At 42.6% G+C, this 25,547-nt stretch overlaps 1 protein-coding gene across 1 annotated transcript; it reads right to left on the bottom strand.

Moving 5' to 3' along the window:
* Positions 1–1,312: 1,312 nt before the first annotated feature.
* LOC308407938 (leucine-rich repeat neuronal protein 1) lies at positions 1,313–23,305 on the bottom strand. Its single transcript, XM_080899919.1, has 13 exons — positions 23,114–23,305; positions 15,146–15,308; positions 14,908–15,053; positions 13,883–13,984; positions 13,399–13,583; positions 12,643–12,885; positions 12,117–12,239; positions 11,865–11,987; positions 11,183–11,597; positions 9,877–10,006; positions 9,605–9,783; positions 8,837–8,995; positions 1,313–8,580 (listed from the first exon to the last, which is right to left on the bottom strand). The coding sequence occupies exons 2-13, from the start codon at positions 15,225–15,227 to the stop codon at positions 8,032–8,034; spliced, it is 2,436 nt and encodes an 811-aa protein (XP_080756045.1). The 5' UTR covers positions 15,228–15,308; positions 23,114–23,305; the 3' UTR covers positions 1,313–8,031.
* Positions 23,306–25,547: the final 2,242 nt, after the last annotated feature.

Genomic DNA, 25,547 nt, shown 5'->3' with positions numbered 1-25,547 from the left:
CCAGGTTATACTCGGCACAGATGTTCCTGTACACTATGCCGGCCACTTGGTTATGGCGTTCCATGTATGCCTTGCCTGCTAGCATCTTACACCCTGCTGTTATGTGCTGGATTGTCTCAGGGGCATCTGCACCTGGGGTCTTGCCTGGTGTGATAGACCCCAGCCTCTATGGATCTTGTGCTCAGAGCTTGTTCTTGTGCTGCCATGATTAGTGCCTCTGTGCTCTTTCAGTCCAGCTTTGTCCAGCCACTGGTAGGATTTCTGGATATCAGCCACCTCTGTTATCTGTGGTACATACCGTGCAGGGGCCTGTCCTTCTTTCCGCTTACATACAGCCTCAGTGTGCCTTCCCTCTCTTTGTTACCATCCGACTACACTTCTCCAGCCCGAACGACATTCCAATGTCATTGCTGTATATCCTGGTAGTGTGGATCAGTGAATCGATGTCTCGTTCACTCTTGGCATACAGCTTGATGTCATCCATGTACAGGAGGTGGCTGACAACTGCTCCATTCCGTAGTCGGTATCCGTAGCCAGCCTTGTCAATGATCTCACTGAGGGGGTTCAGGCCTATGCAGAACAGCAGTGGGGACAGAGCATCTCCTTGGTAGATCCCACACTTGATGGCGACTTGTGTTATGGGCTTGGAGTTGGCCTCTAGTGTTGTACGCGACATCCCCATTGAGTTCCTGATGAAGGCTCTCAGGGTCCTGTTGATCTTGTACAATTCTAGGCATTCCAGTATCCAGCTGTGGGGCATTGAGTCATAGGCCTTCTTGTAATCAATCCAGGCAGTGCACAGGTTGGTCAGTCTGGTCTTGCAGTCTCGGCTGATTGTTCGGTCTACCAGTAGCTGGTGTTTTGCGCCTTGGGTATTCTTGCCCATCCCTTTCTGTGCCCCACTCATGTATTGACCCATGTGCCTGTTCATCTTAGCCGCTATGATGCCTGACAGGAGCTTCCACGTGGTGCTGAGGCAGGTTATTGGTCGGTAGTTGGAGGAGACCGGTCCCTTCTGGGGGTCCTTGATGATCAGGACTGTCCGGCCTTCGGTTAGCCATTCTGGGTGTCAATATTTCCATCTATCAATATTTTACACTTGACAAATGGAAATGTTTAAAATCTATGTAAAATCTATGACAATACATGTGAGGTCTTTGAATCCTTCTTCTTCAGTTGTTTAATTGTGCAGAATTAACACCACTTCCTGTTTATGTATGTATCATAACCAGGATCATTCATCAAACAGATGCTTAAATGTTATCATGAAGTGTATAAACAATAAAGAGGCAGCAGGCTGTGAGGTGACAAAGTGTATTTATATAATTTCCCCTCCCACACACACTCTCACACACATATCTTTAGTTACAGTTGGTGCTCAGTGTTGAGTAAATAATAACAATAACAATAACAATAATAATATAAGCAATTCTTGAAATATAGAGTGATGCACTTTATACAAAATACCCTGGATATAAGTGTGGAGGTTAATGAGAACAGCTGTGTGACGAGTCGCTGGTTCTGCTTGTTGTTTGCTGTGATGGACACCAGAGGGCGCCCCCAACAACTCTATCAGGTGTAAAGGTTCAGATTTCTGTTCACGTTTACAAAACCAAAACATATTCGGATTCTTTGATTTTCAAAAGCCAGCAGGAGCCACATGTCCACAGTTATTGGGCTTTATTTTATGCGCATGTTTAACAAAGGAAAGCATTCAGAGACCAGGAGATGTTAAACTAGGAGATAACTAACCATCTGAATTTTAAAAAATAACTGCAACAGCCACGAGGTGTATTTTATTTTCATTAAACTGGGCTTAGACAAAAAAGTAGAAAGACCCATCAAATCCATCCATTTACTTAACCATGTATCTAATCCAGGGTCACAGGGGGGTTGAGCCCTTCCCAGCTGTCACTGGTCAGAAGGTGGGGTACACCTGGACAGGTGACCAATCCATCACAGAGTAAAGTCCAGGAGTTGTTTGACAGAAATAGAAAAACATTTGTCAGGAAGCTGAGATTAGCTCATGAAGAAAACACACATCTTTGACATTCCTACTTCTGATGGGAAAACATAACAGGGACGTCAAATGGAGCAAGCTCCTGTTTCTTCGCGGTGAGCGACCTGAGCTGCATGCAAAAATCAAAACAAACAAACAAACATTTTGGTTTTGTAAATATGAACAGAAGGTTATTGTGAGCTGCTTCTTGTTTCTGCTGTTTCAAACATCAAGGAGGTTACACAGTTGGCCTGGTTTGTCTGTTTGTTTGTTGGATTGCTTAAAAAAAACAATCAATGGATCTGCATTTAAACTTTACTGACAGTTCAGCTTTTGGATAACTTTTGGAGTTGATCCAGATCCGGAGCCAGGAATTTTCGGCGTTCTTTACCACTGGGACAATGGACAAAACTGCACATTTCACATCATCCATCAAAGGAGAATTTGGGAGGTAACAGCTTGATGCTCTCAAGGAAATTTCACAAAGTAACCAGAGCCAGAGCCAGATGTCCTTCTGGATCCAGAGGTTCAAATCATGGATAAAGGAGGGCATGTTTAGCCTTGGCGGTGGTGCACAGTGTTGGGCTGCCGTTTTTGCTTCAGTTGGTATTTTGGTGATTCAATCGTCTGTTTTAAAGATTGTTAAAAAAAACAGCAGTAAATTACATTTGTGTCTGAGAGACTCAGAGTGAGGTTCACTGAGTGAGGTTTGCATTTTGCAGTTTCCAAGAAAAAAAGCTTGAAGGTCAAAGAGAAAAATGTTCAGCGATCACTTTGCATGTTGGAGACAAATCTGAAACCAGGAATGTGCAGAAATGTTGAGTTTGTGGTTAAAATCTTAGATTTTAGTTTAGAGTTTATCTCAGTCTGGCTTCAGTTTAAAGCAGAACATCATCACAGTGCAGAACCAGAGAGACACCTTTAAAACAGCATGTGATGTTTGTATATACAGTTCATACTCTTTGAAATGCCCAGAGCATCCTTTGGGTGTTTGTTCCTGAAGTGTTTTGGTTGACAGACAGCTGAGGGAATATTTGGCTGAAAGTCTGAACAACAAAACCTGCAAACTGAGGATCTGTAGGAGGATCAACACACGAGGTGAACCTGTCCCACTGCTGTTTCAGGTGTAAAAGTGAGAGAATTGATTTTTTGACTCTCAATAAAAGTTTACAAATTTAAATCACATTTGTTCGAGTATTCGAGAAGATCAAACCCCAAAATCTGAGCATCATAAGTCATCTTAAAGATCGGGAACATCAGGGAATCAGCTCTGTCTGAAATCAAACCAATCAAACTGTGATCCACTGGTCATGTGACATGGCAGCCATCACAGCAGCTCAACTTTCTTGAATTTTGAGGTCTGGTCTTGGTCCATCAGTTATTACAAAGTTTATTTGGGATTATGGATTTATTAAATTCATTTTTTATGGCACAAACAGCCATCGTGTTCACATCTTGTACATATATTTATTAGTTTCAGGTTGGCCATTCTTGTATTTTGCTCGTTTGTGTTGTTGTGTTTGCACATCTCTGTTGCTTGTGGGGCTCGCACACAAGAATTTCACTCGCATGTGCTGTGCCAGTGTGCCTGCACATGTGATGTGACAATAAAAGTGATTTGATTTGATCTGAGTGAAGGCAAACTCTGCATTCACCAAAGAAAACCAAACTTGGAGACAGATTGAAGAAATTCTGTAATTCTCGTTACCGCTTAAAAAATATTAATCCTACTTTGACTCTTACAAGAAACGTCGAGGTTGGAAAAAATGAAATAAAAATTAAAGAAAAACTGGCCGATCAAAACGATTGATCAATTTTCTGCCCCCTGATTTATTTGTCTGGCTACTCAAACTAGATGACTGAAACGAAATATTAAGCTCTGTATGTTAGAATTAGAAGATCTCATAATTACCTCTGGATAGTTTTACATTATTGCTTCACAGTTATGAGATCAGAGACTTAAAAACCCCCAAAACAATCTCTCCTGTAGTTATGAGAAGAAAATCCCAAGATCTGCCTCTCCTGTTTCTGGACGTCACCACAGTGGACGTGACTGAAGAGCAACTTTCAGCTTTAATTCAAAGGCTTCACGAACGGAACAAAGGACGGAAACACAGCATTATTCCTAGACTTCCTAATTTTTCAAATATGAAAAAGAATTCTTATATTAAAAATTGCTACTTTGTCAAATTACTTTTGATCCTCTGGAGGATGGTGTAAAAAATGGTTGTAATTCCTAAACAATGAACGTAATCTTGTTCTGAAAGCTCTTGAATTTAAGCACAAAGTCTGCATTTCAGTCACTTTTGGTGAAAGCAGAGTGTTTGTGGTCAGAGTCGGAGCGTAACGCTGGATCCTCGCTCCTCCAGCAGTTTGCAGGCTGTCACACGGACATGGTTTTATACAAACAGTCCTAAACACGAGTGCAAAGGCATGCAGCAGTACCCGCCTCCCGGTGCGGCGTCACCCACAAACCCAGAGGACATCACATGATAGAAAAGAGATTACAGCTCTGCATTAGCGAACAAACAGCAGCAGAACACGGTCACCGTTAGTGTTCGTGCGCAGAGCGCTGCTCCCGATGCAGTCAAATATATAAAGGTTATGCATTCATGCTGCTGATGAAGACGAGTGTGTCCGGCGACGGGTTTCAGGAGGATTAAAGGTCCTGTATTCAGACAGGAAGTGGAGTCTTGTGTTTGGTTTGAAGCTGACCTGAAAGAGGATGGACATCAAGTTCTAAAAGTACAGCTGGAAAACATAAATATTGTTTATATTTATATAAACAATATCAGACAAGATCGCACTAGAAGTATGTAAGAAGCTGTTTGAGACGCAGTATGTTGCCACTCAGCATCCACCCAGAAACACCTCGGGCATCTTTTGGGGCAGTTTTCCTGAAGTATTATCTAAAGAAACGCAATCTTTAACGGTCACCGTGGCATAAAAGCTGCATGTAAAGAATCACCAGTAAAATCTGATGAATAACACTTAAAGGTTGGCTGACTTTACACGGAAACAAGGTTTTAGAAAAGTAGATAACTTAAACTTCTTCCACCATCTTTGCTGTTACAATTCCTCTCACAGGTTCAGGATCCACACTCAGTGGGAGTGCCTTTAGCTGAACATTGAATACAGAAATAGCAGACAAGCTGATGCACTGAAACAAGTTTAGATACTGTAACTAAAGTAGATTACTTTCGTTAGAGTAATCTTAGAGGTTGAGTGTGGAGGTGAACCTGCTCTTGACTTCCTCGTTTTATTCATTTAAAAAAGCCTCTGAACTCAATTAAAAGGAGGCGGGAAAGCCGGTTATTGGAATTTTATACTCTATTTGATTGCTCATGGTGCTTTCTTACTACTATCCTCAATCACACCAGAGGCCTATAACCTAACAGTTACACACTCACACTCTGATGGATGTATTGAGGGCGACTGTTGTGCCCAAGGATACTTCAAGGACCTCCAGCCTTCCAGTTAGCAGCTGACCCGCTCTACCTCCTGAGCCCCAGCCGCCCCAAATCAAACCATTTCTCACCTGCTGCACGACGTGAAGCTGTGAGCGGTGAGCAAACAGCACACGAAGGCATGTCTGAAGGTTTGTTTGTTCGTCCAAACCACAATAGTGAGTACAAAAACCTCCACAGGACCACGGTCAGAGGTCATCTAAGGTCGGGTCATTTCTAGTATGAAAACCTATTGCAGGTTGTTCACAGCACTCGGTTTGCTGGCGTATTTACCTTCCAAATGTTGTTTTCCTATCATCTTTATCTCTGGCTGTGACCTGCGGTCCTGTTTTTGGTTTTATTCATTTAGTTTATTCAATAAGTTTTTAAAAATTTATGACTTTTCAGGTGTTTTTGGAGTGAATTCGAGAGAATCTGTTCATTAATTACCCGCTGTTAATTCAAACACTGATAGATCGCCACCCACTGAGGTCACAACACCAGCAGACGCAGCCAGCATCAACAGAGTTACGTCCTGTACCTTTTTTAGCATGAAACCAAAACAGAACATGAAACAGGGTGCGAGGTGTCTGAGTTCAGTGACTGACACTCTGACAGCTTTCATGGACGCTGCTGTTGGGAAGTTCTGAGGAAATGTTTAAAATAAGCTGACTCAACAGGTTTTTGGTCTTTGAGAAATCTCATCTGCCAGCATCAGTCAACTGAGCCGATAACAGACGGATATATCAGTGCGTCTCTAAAAGCGTTTTCTTCTCCCTGATGAACTTCTGAGCATCGCTGTCACACTCGGAAAGCTACAAATGAGATAATTTTAACAAAACCCTAAATCTGTTTCATTGCTGTGAAAGAGGTTTGTGTGAAGTTCAGCACCAGACTCGTTTTCATCAGGCTGACGTGTGAACCTGAATACGGGACCTTTAACCGTCTCTGAAGATATTTAAAGTGAGATCTTGCACACTGTGCTGAGTGTTAGTGCTGCATTTGTGTTCATCAGATGAACTAAATTACAATAATCCGTTTTTTTTAACAGTAGAGCTACTGTCAGTGTGCTTGACAGAGACGAGACAGGGAGAGAAAGAAGGGAGGGGGCAGAGGTGAAACTATCCGGACTCACTGGGCTTTCCTCTGAAGAAATGCCCAGTTTGAACCAGCTGCCGGCCCAACAACAGGACCCCGACCCACCGTTTGAGAAGCCGATCTGAGGAGAAACAAATCCAGCGACTTCCTGTTAATGTGTCTGTGTTAAATCTGTCCCACAGACTGTTCAGCTGCTCCGGTTTGACAGAAGAAGAAGGATGCTTTGAGAAAAGAAAACCCCCCAAAACTGAAACTTTCATCCTCTTTTCATGCTTCAGCCACGAAACACAAACCAGACGTCCACTTTCATCCTCGCACAGATCCCAGCACGCACAGCCAGTCGAAGTGTGCATCCCTAATCCTGTCAGATCCTGTTTAAAGGAGTTTTTTCTCCCCGCTCTCTCCGAGTCCTGGCTGATATTAAAAACAGCGTAATACTAAGATTCTTCAAACTCGATAAAATATAAAAATTTAATCATTCGGCCGGCCTGAAGTGCACTCGATAGTATTTCATATTATTTTAGTTCTGGTATTCAGATCGTTCCTTTAATCGAAAAGTCAACTCTTTATTTAATTACCTCTGGGCTGAACCACTGCAGTTAACTGTTGCTGGGCTCCTGACTGGTTCTAGTGGTCATTACACATGTCAACGTCACTGGATGACTTTTATCATTATTTAAAAAGCAGATTTGAGAGAAAAAATGCAGACAGAAATTTTTTTATCCCACATAAAATAAATTTGTGATTAAAATTGGACTCCACATTTTTTTCCTTTGGTTTTGAAAGTGTTTAGATTAATAGACACCAAGTGGCTCCAGGCTCTGTGCTTCTGACGCTTGACAAAACAGTCATGACCCTAATTTTAAGGCCTTGAAATCATCCAGATGAAGGAGTTTTTAAAAAAGAACCTCTGTATGGTTCCATTGAAGGGGGAAACTATCCATACAGGTCAAAACTGTTTTTTGTGGCAGGCAGAAAACATGTTTATTTCTGCTCTAAAAGTAGACATTTTAACATGGGAGTCTATGGGGACGGACTCACCGGTGGAGCCGGCCTCAAGTGGCCACTAGAGGAACTGCAGTTTTTCATAACTTGGCTTTTGTCGCTTGATGATTTGAGAAAAACTCAATTTAAACTGCATAAATGAACTGACTTTAAAGGCACCTACACAGCTGAGTCTACCTGGAATGCAAGTGGTGACCTGGAAGAAAGGAAATCGATCAGATTGACGGCTGATGATGGGAGGTGATTAGCGGGAGTGAGCTGGTTTGGAATAGATGGACTGAAGCATGAAAAAAAGTCCCTTAAGAAAGCTGAGATGGGTGTCCTGCTGCTTTAATCAGTTCACACACCTGACCTCGCCGTCATCTCTTTGACTGTCAGGCTCCTCGCTGAGTCACATGACCCTTTTCATCCATACAGCTTCACTTCTGTGGTCCTCTTGCCCCCCCGAGTGTCTGTCAAACCTCCCCCTCCACCCTCCTTCAGCTACCACATGTACGTCTTTGTGGTGTCGATCTGACTCCCCCCTGCCTCCTCACCCCTCACTCCTCCCTCCCTGTCTTCCTCCTCCTTGTCGTCTTTGTCCTTCTCGGTCTCGCTCTCCCACAGCGTGATGAGCGGCGGGTAAAGCTCATTCAGAGGGATGGATGTGGCGTGCTGCATGTACTTCTTCAGTGAGTGGCCGCAGGACTTGTGCTGCTGCACGCGCCGGCCCATGTACACCACCAGCAGCGCCATGATTGACAAAGCGAACATGGAGCCCATGACGGCCGCCAGTGCCACGCTGCTGCGCCGCGACGCCACCAGCTCCACTGAGAAACCCGCCTCTTTAGTGGTGATGTTCAGACAGGAGGTGTGGACAGGACCAGAGGGGAGGGAGGAGGAGGAGGATGGAGACAGAGGGGTAGGGGAGGTTCTAGGAGAGGAAGAAGGAGAGGTGGGGTGAGGAGGAGAGGAGGAGACAGTGAGGCAGACGTGGTACTCTGTGGCAGGAAGGAGATGAGTCAGGTTGTACTCCTGCACGTCGACTGGAACCTGGAGGGGGAGGCAGAGAGGAAAATGTAATTAGCCCATCGAGTGCCTCCTGCTGGGTGTAAACCGAGTGTGATAAGATAGGGTGTTGATGACAGAGCCCGAACAGGTTGAGCGATTGATAGCAAGTTTATATTATTCGTGGTTCCCACGCCACGCGTCAAACTTAGTTAAAGCTGAGTCAAAATAATCTGTAAATGCAAACTCCTGTGATGGCTTCACGACTTCCAGCAGTAATGTCATTGGGTGATATGTTCACCTTGGCCGTGTAGCTGATCTGAGGGTTGTCAATGTGCACGGTTGCACTGGTCCACCGGGGAAGAGGGCCGGGGATGTCATGATGGTTTGAACCCACAGCTGAAGCTCCTCCGCTGGGATATAACTTCCACTCCAACACCACAGACTGTGCGTGAACCACCTGCACATGAAACAAGAAACAGTGAATCACCAGATTCATGGAGGACAAACTGTCTGGAGCATTAGATAGTTTAATAGCAGAAGAATAGAAGGAGGCACTAGAAGAATAAAATATAACCAGAAGAAGTAAAGAAGAAAAACTAGATGAAGTAGAAGCTGAAGAACTAGAAAAAGAATAAATTATAGAAGAAGAAAGGACCAGAAGAAGACCTGAAGAAGAATAACGTAACAAACTGGCAGAAGTAGAAAAAAAATAAGTAGTAAGTTTGATGTAAAACTAGACAAATAATTAAACTAGAAGAACAACTTTAAGAACAAATAGCTAGAAGAAGAACAAGAATAACAAGAAACAAAAGAGGAGTAACTACTCGATGGCAAACATGAAGAAGAGGAAGAAGAACTTCATGAAAATATGGATAAAAATCACACGCTAGACGAAGAACAAAAGAGAAGAAGATGAAGAACTTGAAAAGGGCAAGAATAATAAGAAGGAGAAGATGCAGAAGATATAGATGAATTAGTGCAAGAACTGGAAAAATATTAAGAGCTCACAGCATATTTCTAATAACACCTACACCTGTTCGTATAGCACATGAAGGACAAAACGTACCTTAGCGAGCACCACCAGAGACCCTGCACCACTGGATGAGTTCCCCAACCAGGTCCTTTCTCTGCTGGGGTCATTCCCCCCACCAGACCAAGAGCCGGCATATCCCTGAGAGTCTACGAACACCGAGACACTCTTGGTGTCTGCTCCTTCGATGTTCCAAGCCACACAGGTGTACACACCTGTAAGAGAAGAGCAGCTTTTATGCCACTGAAGGTCCAAATTAAAAATCCACTTTAAACTGAACTGGATTTGAGCCTGCAGCTCAGACTGACCTGCGTCTGATGGCTCTGCGTGTTCGATCACCAGCGCACCAGGATCTGACATCCGATGCTTTTTCTTCCTCTTGCTCAGGCCACGCCCCTCCTCTGATATGATTGGTGAAGCCACTGCCTCTGAGCTCACCTGAGCAGATTCATAATGTCACTCTTTGGTGTCTCTTCACAGGATCATGCACTTTTTTAGTTCTCACTCATTGCATGAATTTATTTGACTAATTCGTTTTTTTTAGGTTAAATATGGTATACATCAGGTAGTTAAGGAATGGGCACATTCAGTTTTTATTAAATGTACGTTCAGTTTATGCCAGAGCTTTTTTTTCTTAATGATAAATTGTTTGGATAAATAAACCTTTAATTCTATTTCAGATGCCATTGCTCAAAATTTTTGCTTCATGTCATGTGAAGATACTTGTTTTGGGTTAAGAAAAGATTTTAGCTGGGGTACACGTACACACAACAGCAGACGTAGACTGTGACAATAGGACATGGAACACATGACGGACCGGGGAGACAGGATGAAACACGAGTAGAGGAACACGGGAACAGTCAAGGGGGCAAAACACAGAGAGCGAGAGGGGAACAAGTAGCCAAGAGAATGAAGAGAGCACAAGAGGGACATGACAGGCTGGGGAAATGTGGGATAAACAGGATAGAGGGGGGAACGTGAAATGGAAGACAAGGGAAACAAGACACAAAGACACACAAACCCAGACACACAGAGAGGGACACAGAGGACAAAGACTCAGGGGAACCTAATAACCAAGGAGCTAAACAGGACAACCTAGGCAATAAAGAATAAACTCAAGACTAACAAAATAAACCATAATACAAAAATGACATCAACATACAAGAAAACTCAAAACGGGTCAAATGACCCAGGACGATGACAGTAAGTGACTCCCACGACCTATCAGGGCACAGATGTCAAAGCTGTAAATGTACATGGCAGGAGATTGAGTCGCTGTGGTGATTTAAACCCATTTCCAGGGTGTCTCATGCTCTCACGCTGAAGCTGTGTCTGCTGGAGTGAGTCATTTAGTACAACTTAATGTTGCACTTGATTAATGTAGCTCTGTTATTAGCTAATCGCTAATTATACAGTGGAACAGACAGAACAGTGGAGATGCAGAGGGAACGACACACTGGGGAGTTTATTCACCACGTCCAGCATGAAGAGGAAGTAACGTGTAATAATCACTGTCTGTTGTGATAACTGATTAACTGAAATCAATGAAGTGAAAATGCTCAAAGCTTTGTGTTTCTCTCTGGGACTTGGACACACACAAAAGTTTCTGCCCACCTTGTCACCATTTGGCGTCACCCAATAGAACTGAGGGGCGGGGTCGGCGTCTGCCCAGCACTCCAGCGTAATTGGCTGCCCTGCGCTGACATTTATGGTCGGGGGGAAGGAGTGAGGAGTTATGTGAGGCAGGCAGCTGTTGGTACCTCCTCCGCCCCATCCAACCGCCACCACCTCCTGCAGCTCCTGACCGATCAGGTGAGGCGGGGAGGAGCATATGGTGATGGAGGAATCCAGCAGCTTGAGGTGTGATTGGTTGCCAAGGTGAGGCCCCCAGGAGGAGAGGCAGTCGCACCGAAGAGGGTTCGAGTGAAGAGAAACCTCCTCAAGAGAATGGAGGGAGGAGAGGAGGTCTCCAGAGAGGAGGCTGAGCTGGTTATTATGGAGGAGGAGAGTCCGGAGGGAGGGCAGGTTACTGAGGGCAGAAGACCGAAAACAAAAGACATTGAATGAGGAAAAAGAAACGAAGAATATGGACAGATAGAAAAGAAAGAAGAGACGAAGAACTAGGAGAATGTGAAGAAGAAGATGAGGAGACAACAGCTGAAGGAGTTACAAATGTACAAAATCTAAAAAAAAAAAAATCTAAAAAAAAATCACTTTTACTCATGAAAAACATAACGTATGTAAAAATAAAACATAACATCAGTGTGGGGTGGCTCAGAGACCGTTAGACACTCACCTGAAGGCCTGTGGGTCCATGTAAGAGAGGCGTGGGTTGTTGCAGAGCTCCAATTTGGCAAGTTCTGGAAGGTTTTGAAAAGCTGCTCGCTCCACCATCAGCAGGTCCTCCATGTTGTTCAGACTGAAGCCAAACACAACACTGCATTTACTACAACGTGCAACCGTGGCAGCATCCTAAGGTGAAAAACAAAGCCAGAAAACTCCAACAGCTTGGAACAACGTGATCTCTACTTTGTGTTTTCCAGCCAACCTGAGTTCCTCCAGGTGCTCAAGGTTCTGGAAATCTCCCTGCTGGACTCGACCAATCGGGTTCCTGTTCAGGTCTAGGAACTTCAGGTTTGGGAGCACGCTCAGAGCATCGCGAGGAACAGACCTGCCATGAGAATGAAATTCAGCCATGGCTCCAGTGGCAGAAGGTTATGGAACTGAGACCTTATTTAATCATTGTACATCGCCTTGAAGCTAAAAGTGTGTTATTAGTGGACATTCAAGGCTCTGACTGCTGAGAACCCTTTAAAACAACTTTCCCCCCACCCTGTTACATCAACAGTATCCTTCACTACCACTCGTATCAATCACATCACCATTTTCCTTTGATAATGGCTATTTCATCTGTCAACAACTACAAGTTGCCATTTTCGATGCTCTCTGGTCACCACATTGCTTCTATTCTTGCCCTTTATGCATTTAAGACAGGAAAGTCTACTTAATAACAGGGTTATAGCTAGGTCTAACAGGCTAAGAGAAAGTAAACTAGGGGTCCTGTGCTGACGAACCTGAGCCGGTTGTCGTAGAAAGAGAGGCTCTCCAGGTAGTCAAGGCCCAAGAAAGCAGCAGAGGGAACAGAGGCCAGTCCCATTCCTGCCAGGACCAGGCTGTGGAGGCGAGACAGAGGCAAGAAGTTCTTCTCCTCAAGACCCAGGATAGGGTTTTCCCCAATCATCAGAATCTCCAGGGATGGCAGAGACTCGAACCAGCGACTGTCGATAGCCACCAGATGGTTGGAGTTCAGGTGGAGCCTAGGAGAAACATCAGAGAATAGAGAATTAATTCAGATGAAGCTGAATGGTAGCAACATGACAGGTTTTTGAAAGTTTTGGGGTGGATGTAGTCCCTGAGAGTGACCTAGTGAACCTTTAGGAAGTTTCAAGATCAGATTATATTGGTCTTTGGTGTTTTTTTAAATTGCCTTTAATCTTATTTATCTTACTTCTACCGGTATAGTGAATTTGACATGAACAACGACCAACTTCACATTTGCTGGGCCCAGATCTTCGACAGTTAACATCAGAGATGGATGACTCCTAGATCCAGCCTTCAGATTTTGTCTGCTATGATTCTGTTCTCAGAGAAACCCCCACGTTCTACCTCCTGAGTCCTCACTGAGAAAGGTGTACTGGCTTTAGCTGGCTCTGGTGGTCTTTTTAAGGTTCTATTCATCTCATATGCAGTTCTGATGGTCATCTGCAAGATTCTGGGATAAGTTAACAGTCAGAATGAGGTTTGATAGAAGAAGTGGTGGTGGCGATTACCGCAGCAAGTTGGTGAGGCCGGCAAAGGCTTTGGGTCCGATGGAAGAGATGTGGTTATGGTTGATGTAGAGCTCTTCTAGACTGGAGAGATTCCTCAGACAGAAGTCCTCCAGCTCCTCAATGTGGTTCTCCTCCAGGTACAGAGTCACCAGGCGGCCAAGAGAGGACAGGCCCATGGAGCCCACCTGAACAGACAAGAAGAGACAGTATTTCGGTATGAAGCTGACTTAGAGCGGATTATCAAGTTGGACCAGGATGGAGATAAATGTAAACCACATTTTTTTCACTTCAGTTACAAGTTGTAAGCAAAATCCGGCATCTGGTGTAAAGATTTGATCTCAAATCAAACATGCAGACCTACCCACTGCGCCGAACCCTGTGTGAATATGTAGCAGCTGAAAGCTTTCATCCAGCTGTTACTGACATCTGTATCCTGCTGTTCAACAAGACTGTGGATAAATATTGAGAATCGAGAAGCGCATACCTGTGTGAAGTGGTTCTGAGACAGGTCGAGCTCTGTCAGGTTGGTCAGACTCTGCAGTTCAGTAGTTATAGAGGAGATGTTGTTACTCTGCAGCAGCAGCACCTGAAAGGAATGATGAAAAATCACATTCAGAATATATTAACAACATAATGACTGGTCAGTCTTTCAACTGGCTCATTAGAGTCAGGTCAGAGTCAGAACCCCAGTTTATGTTAATGTATGCAGGGTCTCATTAGTCAAGAACAGAAAATACTCTCCTTTTGATTCAATCCCAAAGCGATGCTCTCTGCAGGCATGAACTGAGAAAGACGCTACCTTGTTCTTTGGGTTCATGAACTAGAGCAGATGTAACAATCAAATTTCACAATAAATCTCTGTCATCTTTGTAAGTAGTTCGGTGTTGTCTGATCCTTGTGTGCCTGCAGACACCCCTGAGGGTCAAAAGAGCACAACCATACACTATATATAGTGATGGATTTGAAAGGTATGTAGGCCAGAAAAGTGAATCAAGTGCATGAATGCATTAAACCTGCTAACAGCCAGCAAGGAGGGTGGGGGGTGGGGTTCCTCTGGTTGCCATTGAAAAATTGATAGAAGTCTGGGAAATGAGCCTATTGCTCCCCTGCTCTATTACCACTGTAAAAATGTTCCTGATGAGTTTATGGTCTGACTTGCTCAAAGTCTCATGCTTTGTTTTGGGTAAATGATGGTCCCGAATAGAGCACAAAAAGGATAGAGCAACGTTTGCTTTGGGTTTGCATCCCGTGACTGACAGCCACTTCTCACATTGTTTAGCCCATGACTCAAGGAGTCTGAGTGTGTTATTAATATTTCTTAGCAATAAGTGAACCAAGCTGCTTCACAATTAAGCCTAAAAGTTGTTTTTTGTTACATTTTTATGACACTGTTGTATGAGCAGGCTTTTAAATTGAAGGCAAGCTAGAGACATAATACATAATAAGAAATGTATTGTAAAAGCTCATTTTTAGGCTCTGCATGGAGGTCCATCCATGCAGGGCTGTTACCTGCGTATCAGCAGAGATGTTGGCTGGTACTCTCTGCAGATGGAGTTCATTGCAGTCGACTGTCCTGGCCTGGTGATGCACAGACTGTGGGGTGTACCACGGTCGCGTCTCACATACACACTGCAGAGGGCACAGCACAGCGCCACCTGGAGGGAACACACACATGCACCAGGGCTGTCTTTAAACAACATCTGCGGATCATTAAATGTCCATTTGCATCCTTTATCCTAATCTTTACCTTGGCTGGTCCCGCTCATTTCAGCACACACTGATGCTATAACCAGGGAGAGGAGGAGAATGGAGAGAACTTCAGATCCCATGATGCACTGGGCTGTGGCGCAGGATAAATAGCGATGACACGTGCCTCCAGAAGGCTGGTTGGAGTTTCATCTACACAAATACTGAAAAAATAAAGGATAGAATATTTTTTTTAAAAAGAATTTACTCTGTTGAAGTTGCTGCTAGCAGATACAGTTAATCATTAGTTAGCCTAGCTTAGAATTTAATTAAATGTCTCTAAAGAAGTTGAGTAAGTGAAAACACCTGGGTTGATTATGTTGTAACAGCAGAAATGTGGAACCGTCACAGACCAAGCATGAAAAACTAAACTTTAAAGTGACAACGCTGCAGTTCCTTTAGTGGCCACTTGAAAATCAGAATCCTTTATTGATGCCTGAGGAAAGCACGTGGTCACAGAGAAAGTGAGAACATTAACCGAGTAACCTAAATTAAACAATACAATATATTACAAAGTTACAAAATACAACAAAACAGCTCAAATATATACAAATTATAAATAAATTAAAAGTATATGGTTGAAACTGAGGTGCCCTTCTTATTTTCTCTGTAGAGGATGTGTAAATATAAAGGGTGTAAAGCTATTACACTGTGTACTGCGCTTTAGATGGAGGAGTTGTACAGGAATGATTTCCTGTGTCGTTCAGTGGTGCATTATGGGTAATCTCAGTCTCTGAGTGATTTGTAGTTGCATTTATTAAAATGTATCTGTACAGTTTATGCACAGGTACATTTGTCACTAGTAAACCAAACTTACTAGTGGCAGATGATAACTCTCTACCCTACCACGTTCCTAAAAAATAGGAACGTGGTTTATTCAAGCATCAGCTAAAACTGAAGCTTGAATAAACCAGTCGGCGGCATCATGTTGGCTAAGCCAGTGTTTTGTTTACAGCTTGTGACACACATTCGCAAACAAACATAAATATTTCATTAGCAGGAACTGTGTCAAACTCATGCTGCAGCATCCATCAACACACAGCAGCAATTAATCTGACAACGCAGAGGAGAGGAGGGGGCAGCGGCCTGGTGACACACAGGATCAAATCAAAGTGTGTCTGCAGCCGACCAGCCAATCCCAAAACACACACTCGCTCCTGTTTCCAACACTTCTGAGGACATTAAACTCTCTCACGCTCATTCACTGGGGCCACAACTTTAAAGTACTCTTTGTTTTACTCTACAGTTTTATTGCACAAGTTCCAGCTCTGGTCTTCATTATTTTTCTCTATTATATTTTATACATTTGTTTGCAAAGAAACCATTGAGGTTGTTTTTGCGTGTTTTTATGCAAAGTAGCAGCTCTGACATTGCACTGAGATGAACAGAATAGGATAAAAGAGCCATCAATATATCGGTCTAATTTAAACTGAAACCAAAATCAGGTCTTCAAATTAAAATGTCCTCAATGTGAAGAAGTTGAGTCCCCACAACATGAGTTATACAAGAACACACACACACACACACACACACACACAGCCTCTGTTAATGTAACCAGACAGCCGTGCTGCTGTTGATGTTGTTGTTGCCCACACACACACACACACACACACACACACACACACACACACACACACGCGCACACACACACACACACGCACAGCGGGATAGGAAATGGGGACACCTTGCCTCTGGTGCCATGGCAACCAGCCAGGAAGTGACATAGCAGGACAAAGGGGAGGGATTGACCTCAGTGCCGCCCCCTGATTGGTCCAGTTAGTTCTCACTGTGTCCCAAATCCACACTGAATATAATCACATGCACTTTATGTGTGTAACATAGACTAATGTTTGTATTTATCATATATGAAACCTTAAATTCTCTAGTTATTTATTTATTTGCTCAACTGGAATGATTTTGTAAACTTGGAAAACTGCACTAAAATAAAAATACAGAGAAAATGTCCTTAGTTGTAGCATTTCTTACTTTGGTAAAAAATGTATTCCAACTTGCCTGATGAGGCCATGATGGGCATGTTTATTGAGACTGCAAGACTGAGTCAACGGCTATCAGGAAGTTGTGTTTTTACTGTAATTGCTGTCCTGATTTTCCTAAATCTTCCATCTTATATATGCCATCCATACTACCGTATAATAATTAAAAGACTAAAATTAATACTGAAACTAATTAAAACAAAACATTTTCAAAAAGCAAAAACAAAACTGAATTAAAAATAAGATGTTAAAATGGCATTAAAATAAAACAAAGTTGAAAATTACAATTTTTTCCTCCCATCGAGTCCTATAATACCGAACACACTTTCAGCTGCCTGCTAGCTTTTAGAAAGAACGCACGATTATCACACTTCCATGTAGGCCTCAGTTTTCATACCTGGAAGCTACTTCAATTTTCACATACAGCCCATCATTCAGTTGTACTGAAATCATTCTATGAAGTCATCTTATTTTCAGGTTCAGCTCATACTCCCCAGTTCTTCGCTCCTTTCCTAATGTGGTCGTGTCTGCTTAAAAACAAACAGGACAAAAAGGAAAAACTCGAGTCTTTAAAACAGTGGCTTCAAACAGTGTGTGTGTTTCTGTGGCAGGCTGATATGAAGCACGGCTGGTAGGTTGGACACAAAATAAGCCTCTACCTGCTGTCCTCCCCTGAGGCAGCATGCACATCATTTAAAAAAAAAAAAAAAATCATCAGAGAGATGAATGAACACAGAAAATCAGCTTGAACATCATGGGAAATACTACAAGGGGCTCTGGTTAGTTCACTATATCAAAGAACTTTGGGTCCTATGGAGCTGTAGACCAAAAATACACATTTTGGGAAGGGTAAACATTTATTTCTGGTAATTTCCTTCATGCTGTGGACCGATTTAATTGTGCTTCTGTGAATAAATTGAAGTTATTGTGCCAACATTTTCAAAATTCTTGATTAACCAATAAGTATGAATTAGCAGGACACTATTATTTTATGGATAATATGAGCTTTCCTGTGAGAAAACAGAAGAAAATGCCATTTTATTTCTCTTTGGTCATATTATTGATACCATGTTCTTTCTTGATACTGTCTTTCATAGTCTAAAAGCTGGTGTAAACAATTAATTTAGCAATTTATCTTAGTTTTGTGCCACTCTATGTGCCCTGGGCTGAATACCAGCCAATTAATGTGCAATAGTATTATCAGTAAAAGGAAAGGATTCTCTAATAACAGCCGGGCAGTCTAGCATCTGTGGTTAGTTCATGTCTGTATTAAGCTTTCAGGTTGTTTTTGCAGTAATTCTCATAAAACCCCAAATAAATGCTGACTTTGGAAGTCAGTCGTGTTTTCAGTCCGCTGCTGGTTCATAATAATACACTCCAAACAGTAATGATTGTCTGTGGCTTTCTGCCTTTTAATAAGCTTTTTGTGAGGATATAATGTGCAGTGAGTCAGACAGCAGAGCTACTGGGACAAAAGGTGCACAGGGGGGTGGGGCAGATTTGCCACTAGTTCGTTAGCATATTATTAAATATCGCTCATTAAGTTCAAAGGTTTGTTGATGAATTTGCGATGAACGCATCAAACCTGAACACAGCACGGTAAGAACATGTCAGCATTTGTCTGACAGATCGTTCAAATGTCTGAACCTCCTCCTTCTGGTTAGTGACAGACCAGAGGAGGTTCGTCTCTCTGCTCCAACATCTGAACACCCCCCCGCCCCTTTGCTGTTGAGCAGATGGAATATTGATGAGCTGATATTAATTATTTAAGCAGCTGTGAGTGCCTCATTTACTGTCCTTCTCTACAGGCTGTGATTGGAGGAAAGCAGGAGATGCTGGTTAATGAACTGTGACACACACACACACACACACACACACACACACACACACACACACACACACACACACACACACACACACACACACACACACACACACACACACACACACACACACACACACCTGCCTTTGTAAGGACCATCACAAACATAATGCCAATCCGGGACCTGCCTGATTTTAGCTAAACAAATGTTTAAACACTCAGATAGGATTTAAAAGGTCTACTCTTGTTCTAATGTTCCAACAAATGTCCAATTTAAAAAAAAATGTCCTCACTTTTCACTGATGTTATTATTTTGTGAACATCTATTAACTTTTTTTAAGAAAATGTCCCCATTTTGTGTAAAGTTTTTCACTTTTTACAAATGTACTAAATGCTGTTGGGGTTGAACTCAAAAAAGTAGGAAAAAATACATTACTTTACTTAATTACTCCATAAATGAACTACTTTGTTGCAGTACCTCTTACATTGCTTTGTAACATGTCCTGAGATATATTACACTACAGCTACCATTTAACAATAAAAATGTTGTGCAACATTCCTGCACGCTGATATAACTTCCTATCCTAATGACAACACACGAGATCTTTCTTGTCGTGTTTAAGTATGAACCCAAAGCTTAAAATCAGCCTGAAGAGCATTTCACAGAAATTAAGGTTACAATGCTTCATGCCTGACTGTGCATCACTGCTTTTATTACCTGTGTGAAAAAGTGATTGCCACCTAAACCTAATAACTGGTTGGGTCACGCTTAGCAGCAACAACTGATGATTAAGCATTGAAGATAACTGGCAATGATTCTTTCACAGCGCCGTGGAGGAATGTTGGCCCACTCATCTCTGCATGATTGTTGTAATGAATTTTATAAAGAACTCCAACCCATTCAGGAATGCACTGTTAATGACTTGACTGGTTAAGTAAGGGTTAATGTGAGATTTAAAAGAGATTTAAAAAGTAAAAACCTTTTAGTCCTCTTCCCCTCAATCCCTAGCCACAGCAGACTGATGCCCCCCCCCCTTCACTGTGGATTTTGCAGGGGTTTCTTCCTGTTAGAAGGATTTTTTTCTTTCCCACTGTTGCCAGATGCTAACTCTTATAATGCAGCAAGATGACTGGTGTTGTGATTTTGGACTAAAGAAAATAATATGAATACATTTTAATTGAATTGCTTAAATAAAGCTTGTAAATGTACTAATCTTGCAAAAAAATAATCAAATAATGGGCTAATCAGCTGTCATTTGAGCTCTAGAGTGGATATCATTGAATACTACTTGTCTACTTTTACATTTAACTACTATAACAATAAACTGTTACCAAAATTTGCCATTTTGTCTCTCTGTTGGTCATCGTGGCTTGAGCTGAAGCAAACCTGCCACGGCCTGCTAAGGCCCGAGTTTGAGCTCTTAGGAAGTCCTCAAAGCCATAGATTTGTCATAATAGTCAACCTAATTTTGAAGTGCCTTAAACCTGCATTCTTTTTAACAGCCAGTAGGAGGCAGCACATCTGGTTGCATCAAAGTTTATGGACACTCGGCTCCTTCGACCAGTGACCTCACGGATCAGTCAGGTTGGTCTGATTAAATTATAAAGTTCAGTTTATAATTGAAACTGAAATTGAATTGAAACATCTCTCGTTTTAAAATTTTGGTCATTCTCCAGATTAAGAAAGCAGGATTATTTAGAGCAGGGGTGTCGAACTCCAGGCCTTGAGGGCCGGTGTCCTGCAGGTTTTAGATCTCACCCTGGGTCAACACACCTGAATCAAATGATTAGCTCATTACCAGGCCTCAGGAGAACTTCAAAACATGTTGAGGAGGTCATTTAGCCATTTAAATCAGCTGTGTTGGATCAAGGACACATCTAAAACCTGCAGGACACCGGCTCTCGAGGCCTGGAGTTCGACACCTGTGATTTAGAGTATGAATATTAGCTGATGGTGTTTCACTCAGAAATTGTTACATAACGAGTGTGTGAGCTCGTCTCAGAGTCAGACCCACCCCCTTGCTCACAATGTCTCATCCCAAACTCCAAGACGGTGATGCTTCACTAACCGAGGAAAGGAGGAAGGAGGCGCAGCTGATTTATAACACGGGACACACCAGGAGCACTTTGTGAAAAGGAATGCATCAGAGTAATTGCTTTAACACAATTATCTAGTTTTCATAATCACAGGAAGCCATAACTGTAACTGAATGTGCATTTTGATTAATTCTTCTGCACTGCTGCAGGGACTTTTCAGTGTCTCTCGGTTAAATTCATCTGCTCTACAACCACAAAGAGACACAAAACAACCACAAAGGGACGGATTAACCTGTCTGAATCACTGCGAGCGTGTTGCTGCAGTCGTTCTGTGGAAAATAAACCTGAGGGTTAACTGAGAGTCGAAGAGGTAAGAGGTGATTACATAAAGCTGAGTCGGTGTTGCTGTGGAAACCTTGTGGATGTGAAACCAAGTCGACTGAAGTGCAGAAACTCTCTGACCTACTTTCATTCAGAAAAATCTATTATGCAACAATAAGTCAAGTCATCCTCCTTTCTGTCTGAATCTGCATCAAAATGCCAGAGGTTCACGTCTCCCGAGGAAGATGAGACGAGGGAGCTTCGTTTTAGACGGATGATGACGACTATATAGATGGATTTTGATTAAAATCTGCACAAAAAGCCAGAAAGTAGTTGCTGCTGGCCCGACACTGAAACGCCAGTCTGACTAAAGAAAAGAGTTGCCACTGACGGGTAAAACATTTACACGAGATATCTGTAATAAACTTAAATAGCTCGAAAAAAATTAGTGTTTTGTTTCATCGTTAGGGAATTAATTAGACTGAAAATACACATGCAAGGAGATGGAGTGAGACTCAAAAATACTGTTGATGACATCAAATCTACATTATAAACCCAGTAAATATTTTTACTTTAAGTGGTGCAACAACCTCACCCACAACACAATAAATTATGCAAACCTAATTAAAACAAAAGAATGACTAAAGTCTTAAAGCAGCACCACAAAAACTGCACACCTGGCCCACACTCAAACTGCTACCCTGAAACTGAACCCACGAGCCTGAACGCCAATAAAACACTGGGGGCGGAGTCAAAAGAACCCCAAGAAACACAAAATCCAACAAACAAAACTCGAATCTAATAAAAGGAACCGGAGGAAAGAGGAATAGCAAGCTACACATACAGGTGGAACAAACAGGTGATACTAATAAAAGGTGTGGAAGATGATAAAAAGAAGGAAAAAGAACAACTGTAAAAACAAACAACAAAAATACCAGGGACCATGACACCAAGTCTTAAAACTTTGTCAATCAGCCCATAAAAAGTGCAGATGGATCAAAGCAGCAAACACAGTTTATTAATACATCTGCAAGAACATCTGGAATAATAATGTTGATAAAAATGTGGAGGCACTGCAGACCGAGCGTCAACCTCACGGGCTGAAAGACGAAACTGCGGCTAAATAAAATCACTGAACCAGGCCTCTCAACCATGTTTGTACTGCTGGAACATTTTTTAAATGAGAAGTCCTGACAATTTCCATCTTTTATATACAGTCTTTGGATAGCCAGGGACAGGGTTTCTTCAAAAACACTCTTTCTACTCATTTTATAGCAAAGACTACAGTTCCCATGATCCCTGAATAAACTGGACTTTTGCTTCGAAACCCAAACTTCATAAAATGATTGTGTAGCACAATCAAGAGACGACAAGAATAACACACCTGTATAAACTTTAAAAAGACACCACATGAGACCCGATTTTTTTGTAAGTAGTTTTGATGTCATGTTTTATATCTAAAACTCTTAAAGTTAAAAATTAACAATGCCTGAAGACTGAAGTTGACTTTCCCTGCACAGTGCGGTAAACACAGAGACTGATTAGAGTCCCGTTCATCTTTTCTCTCTTTATCACTCAGTGTCATCAGCATCCAGCTGCATTTCGGCTCATTTAGGAACAAAGCTCGTGTTTCGCAGCAGCGACTCTTTTTCTTTGTGAAAATAAAGAAATGCTAAACTTTGAGGTGAGTACCCGGGATTAAACCCGGGTTTGATTCATGATTCGTCCCTCCGTCTCACTGTGGTGTCCCTGCAGAGCTCCGTGCTCCAGTGAGGACAGACGCCCATGTTCTCACCTTGCTCCTCCGCCTGCTGCTTCTCCTGCTCCCAGCCGCAGCTGCAGACACAGCCCGGGGCAAAGCCTCACAGAGCCGGGCAGAGCCTCACAGAGCCCCACAGAGCCCGGGCGGAATGAGTCCGGTAGAAGCGGGCGGTTCTCCGGTCCGCTGATGTTTTGGTGATCCAGATGAGGGCGGGCCGAGTCCTGCTGCTGCTGGCGCTTTTATCTGAAGGATCCCTCCCTCTCTCCCTCCTGTCCTCTGTCAGGTCCGCGGCAGCTGACTTCCCATCAGCCAATGGGATTTATAGGCCACTGGACGAGGGACCAATCAGGGAGCTCGGATGCTGCACAGAAGCGCTGGAGGAGGGTGAACGATGATGATGAGGAGGAAGGGGAGGGTGGGTGTCTTCTGACATGACGTAATGCTCCAGATTCACCTAATGACTGAGAGTCTGCGCTCCCCTTGTTATCTCTCTCTACTTTGCTTCTTCTTCTTCTGTGGTGTCTCCGTGGTGCTGTCTGATCTGAGGCACGAACCAGCAGAAAGTTTAAACAGGAAGTTTGAAACTTCACAAGTCAAAATGTCTTCAGTCACACATCAGACGCAAAGAGTTTACTGTTAAACAGAGAGTATCTAAGCATGATGTCAGTGCTTTATAGCTTACATCGCACTTCATCTCTTTTTTATTGGGACATTTCATGGAAATTCAATCAGTGCCTATAAATATAAATTAAATACACTGAAATTAAAAGGTTTTTTAGTTTTAGTGAACAACAATGTAACAACACATTGCTTCATTTCCTCCATAAAACAAAACAATTTGGGGGCTTTGTTTGTATTTATTCTTATTTAGTATAAAAAAAATAACCAAACAAACAAACAAACAAACAATGTTGATAACGAATCAAACAACAAACAAAAGAGAAAAGTTTGATAAGTTCTACAATTGTGATTGATCACATGTAGCAAATGTGTTCATGATAAAATGGAATAAATGAATTAATATTATCATTATCGCCTTCATAATACCAGCAACAATTCTAGGATTGTAACGCAATAAGTAAATAAGAAATTGTTAGTATTAAAAAAGCCACAGAGATTTGTGAGGAGCCACTGCTCTACATCAGAAGGAGCCAACTGAGGATTTTTTGCAATCCAGTCAGAAGGCGATCCCTCGACAGACCCAGAGCTTATTTCTGGGAACGCCTCGATATTCCCCAGAAAAGATGCAGACAGAAAGGTGAGAACATGAAGAAATCAAAAATGGAAAAAGGATCAAATATAAACACGCAGAAACATCCACAGTTATCTTTTAGTTACTGCATTTTTATTTAATTTCCACTGCGAGTCCCAGCGAGGTTCTCTGATCTCTGCAGACGTCCAGCACTCAACACTGTGAGGAAACCAAAGTAATGCGAGACACCTGCTGACATCATGAGTGATCTCACATTGATCCAGTAAATCCTCAGGGTGAGTCAGCGTTACTGTACATGGAGCGAAGGCGAGGATGAGGACATCGAGGTGACGATGGCTCACTTTAAAAATGACTGGACAGAGAGGAGGGAGATGATGAAGACGTTTAAACGGTGGTGAAAAGGAAAAAGAAAACAAGATGCTGAAGAATAAAAGAAGACTGATCGTCATTCTGATCACAGATATGAACCAAACTCCACACAAATATCAGCTAATTTAATATCAGTCAGGAGTTGTCACAGATTAGAGCAGTAAAAAATAAATCCACACCAAACACTTCTCATCATATCAGACCTTAAATCTTTAAAACACTGACAAAGCAGTGTTTCAGCAGGACTTTTAAATATCTTTATTTTTTTAAATCCGATTCTGATGGACATTATAAAGTCTTGAGACTTTGATCCAGTCAGGTTTCTGATGTCACAAAAGTTACTGATAAAAGCCTTTTAGAGCAGTTTCAAGTTCAGAGTGGTTCAGTTGGATTAAGTCCCCTCACTTCCTGTCATGGTCCGTGGGAGTTTTCCATCTGTGGTTGTGGGTCCTCCCCTTTTGGGTGGGGCCAGCGCCTCACCTGTATTCCATCTGCAAGCAATCAGCGGGAGAGCTACTTAAACCTGTGCAACCTGCCTTTCCTCACCAGTTTGTTATGCTCACTAGTGTGGTAACTAGAACTAGACTGACCCTCTGAGACTCATGCTAGTTGCTTCTTCCTCGTGTAACTCTGTTTTCCCTGTGTTTGGAGGTGTTGCATTCCCTGGTTCAATCTCACCTGGATATTCTCCATCTCTTTGCCCTCCGACCTTCTCGTTTCACCTGCTTATGATTGTGAAGTTCCTGCCTCTCCGTCTGTTACAGAATCCCTCCTGTTCCTCTGATGCCTTTTCTGTGCCCGCTCCTGCAACCTGATTTACTAGGCCACTCCCTCTCCGTCCCAGTCACTGACCCTCCGTGGTTATTATTTACTTAAGGCTTTGCC

Source organism: Rhamphochromis sp. 'chilingali' (assembly GCF_963969265.1).
Source record: "Rhamphochromis sp. 'chilingali' genome assembly, chromosome: 12".
NCBI lineage: Eukaryota > Metazoa > Chordata > Actinopteri > Cichliformes > Cichlidae > Rhamphochromis > Rhamphochromis sp. 'chilingali'.
Note: the sequence above shows the minus strand (reverse complement) of the source record. Positions and strands in the feature narration are given on the sequence as shown.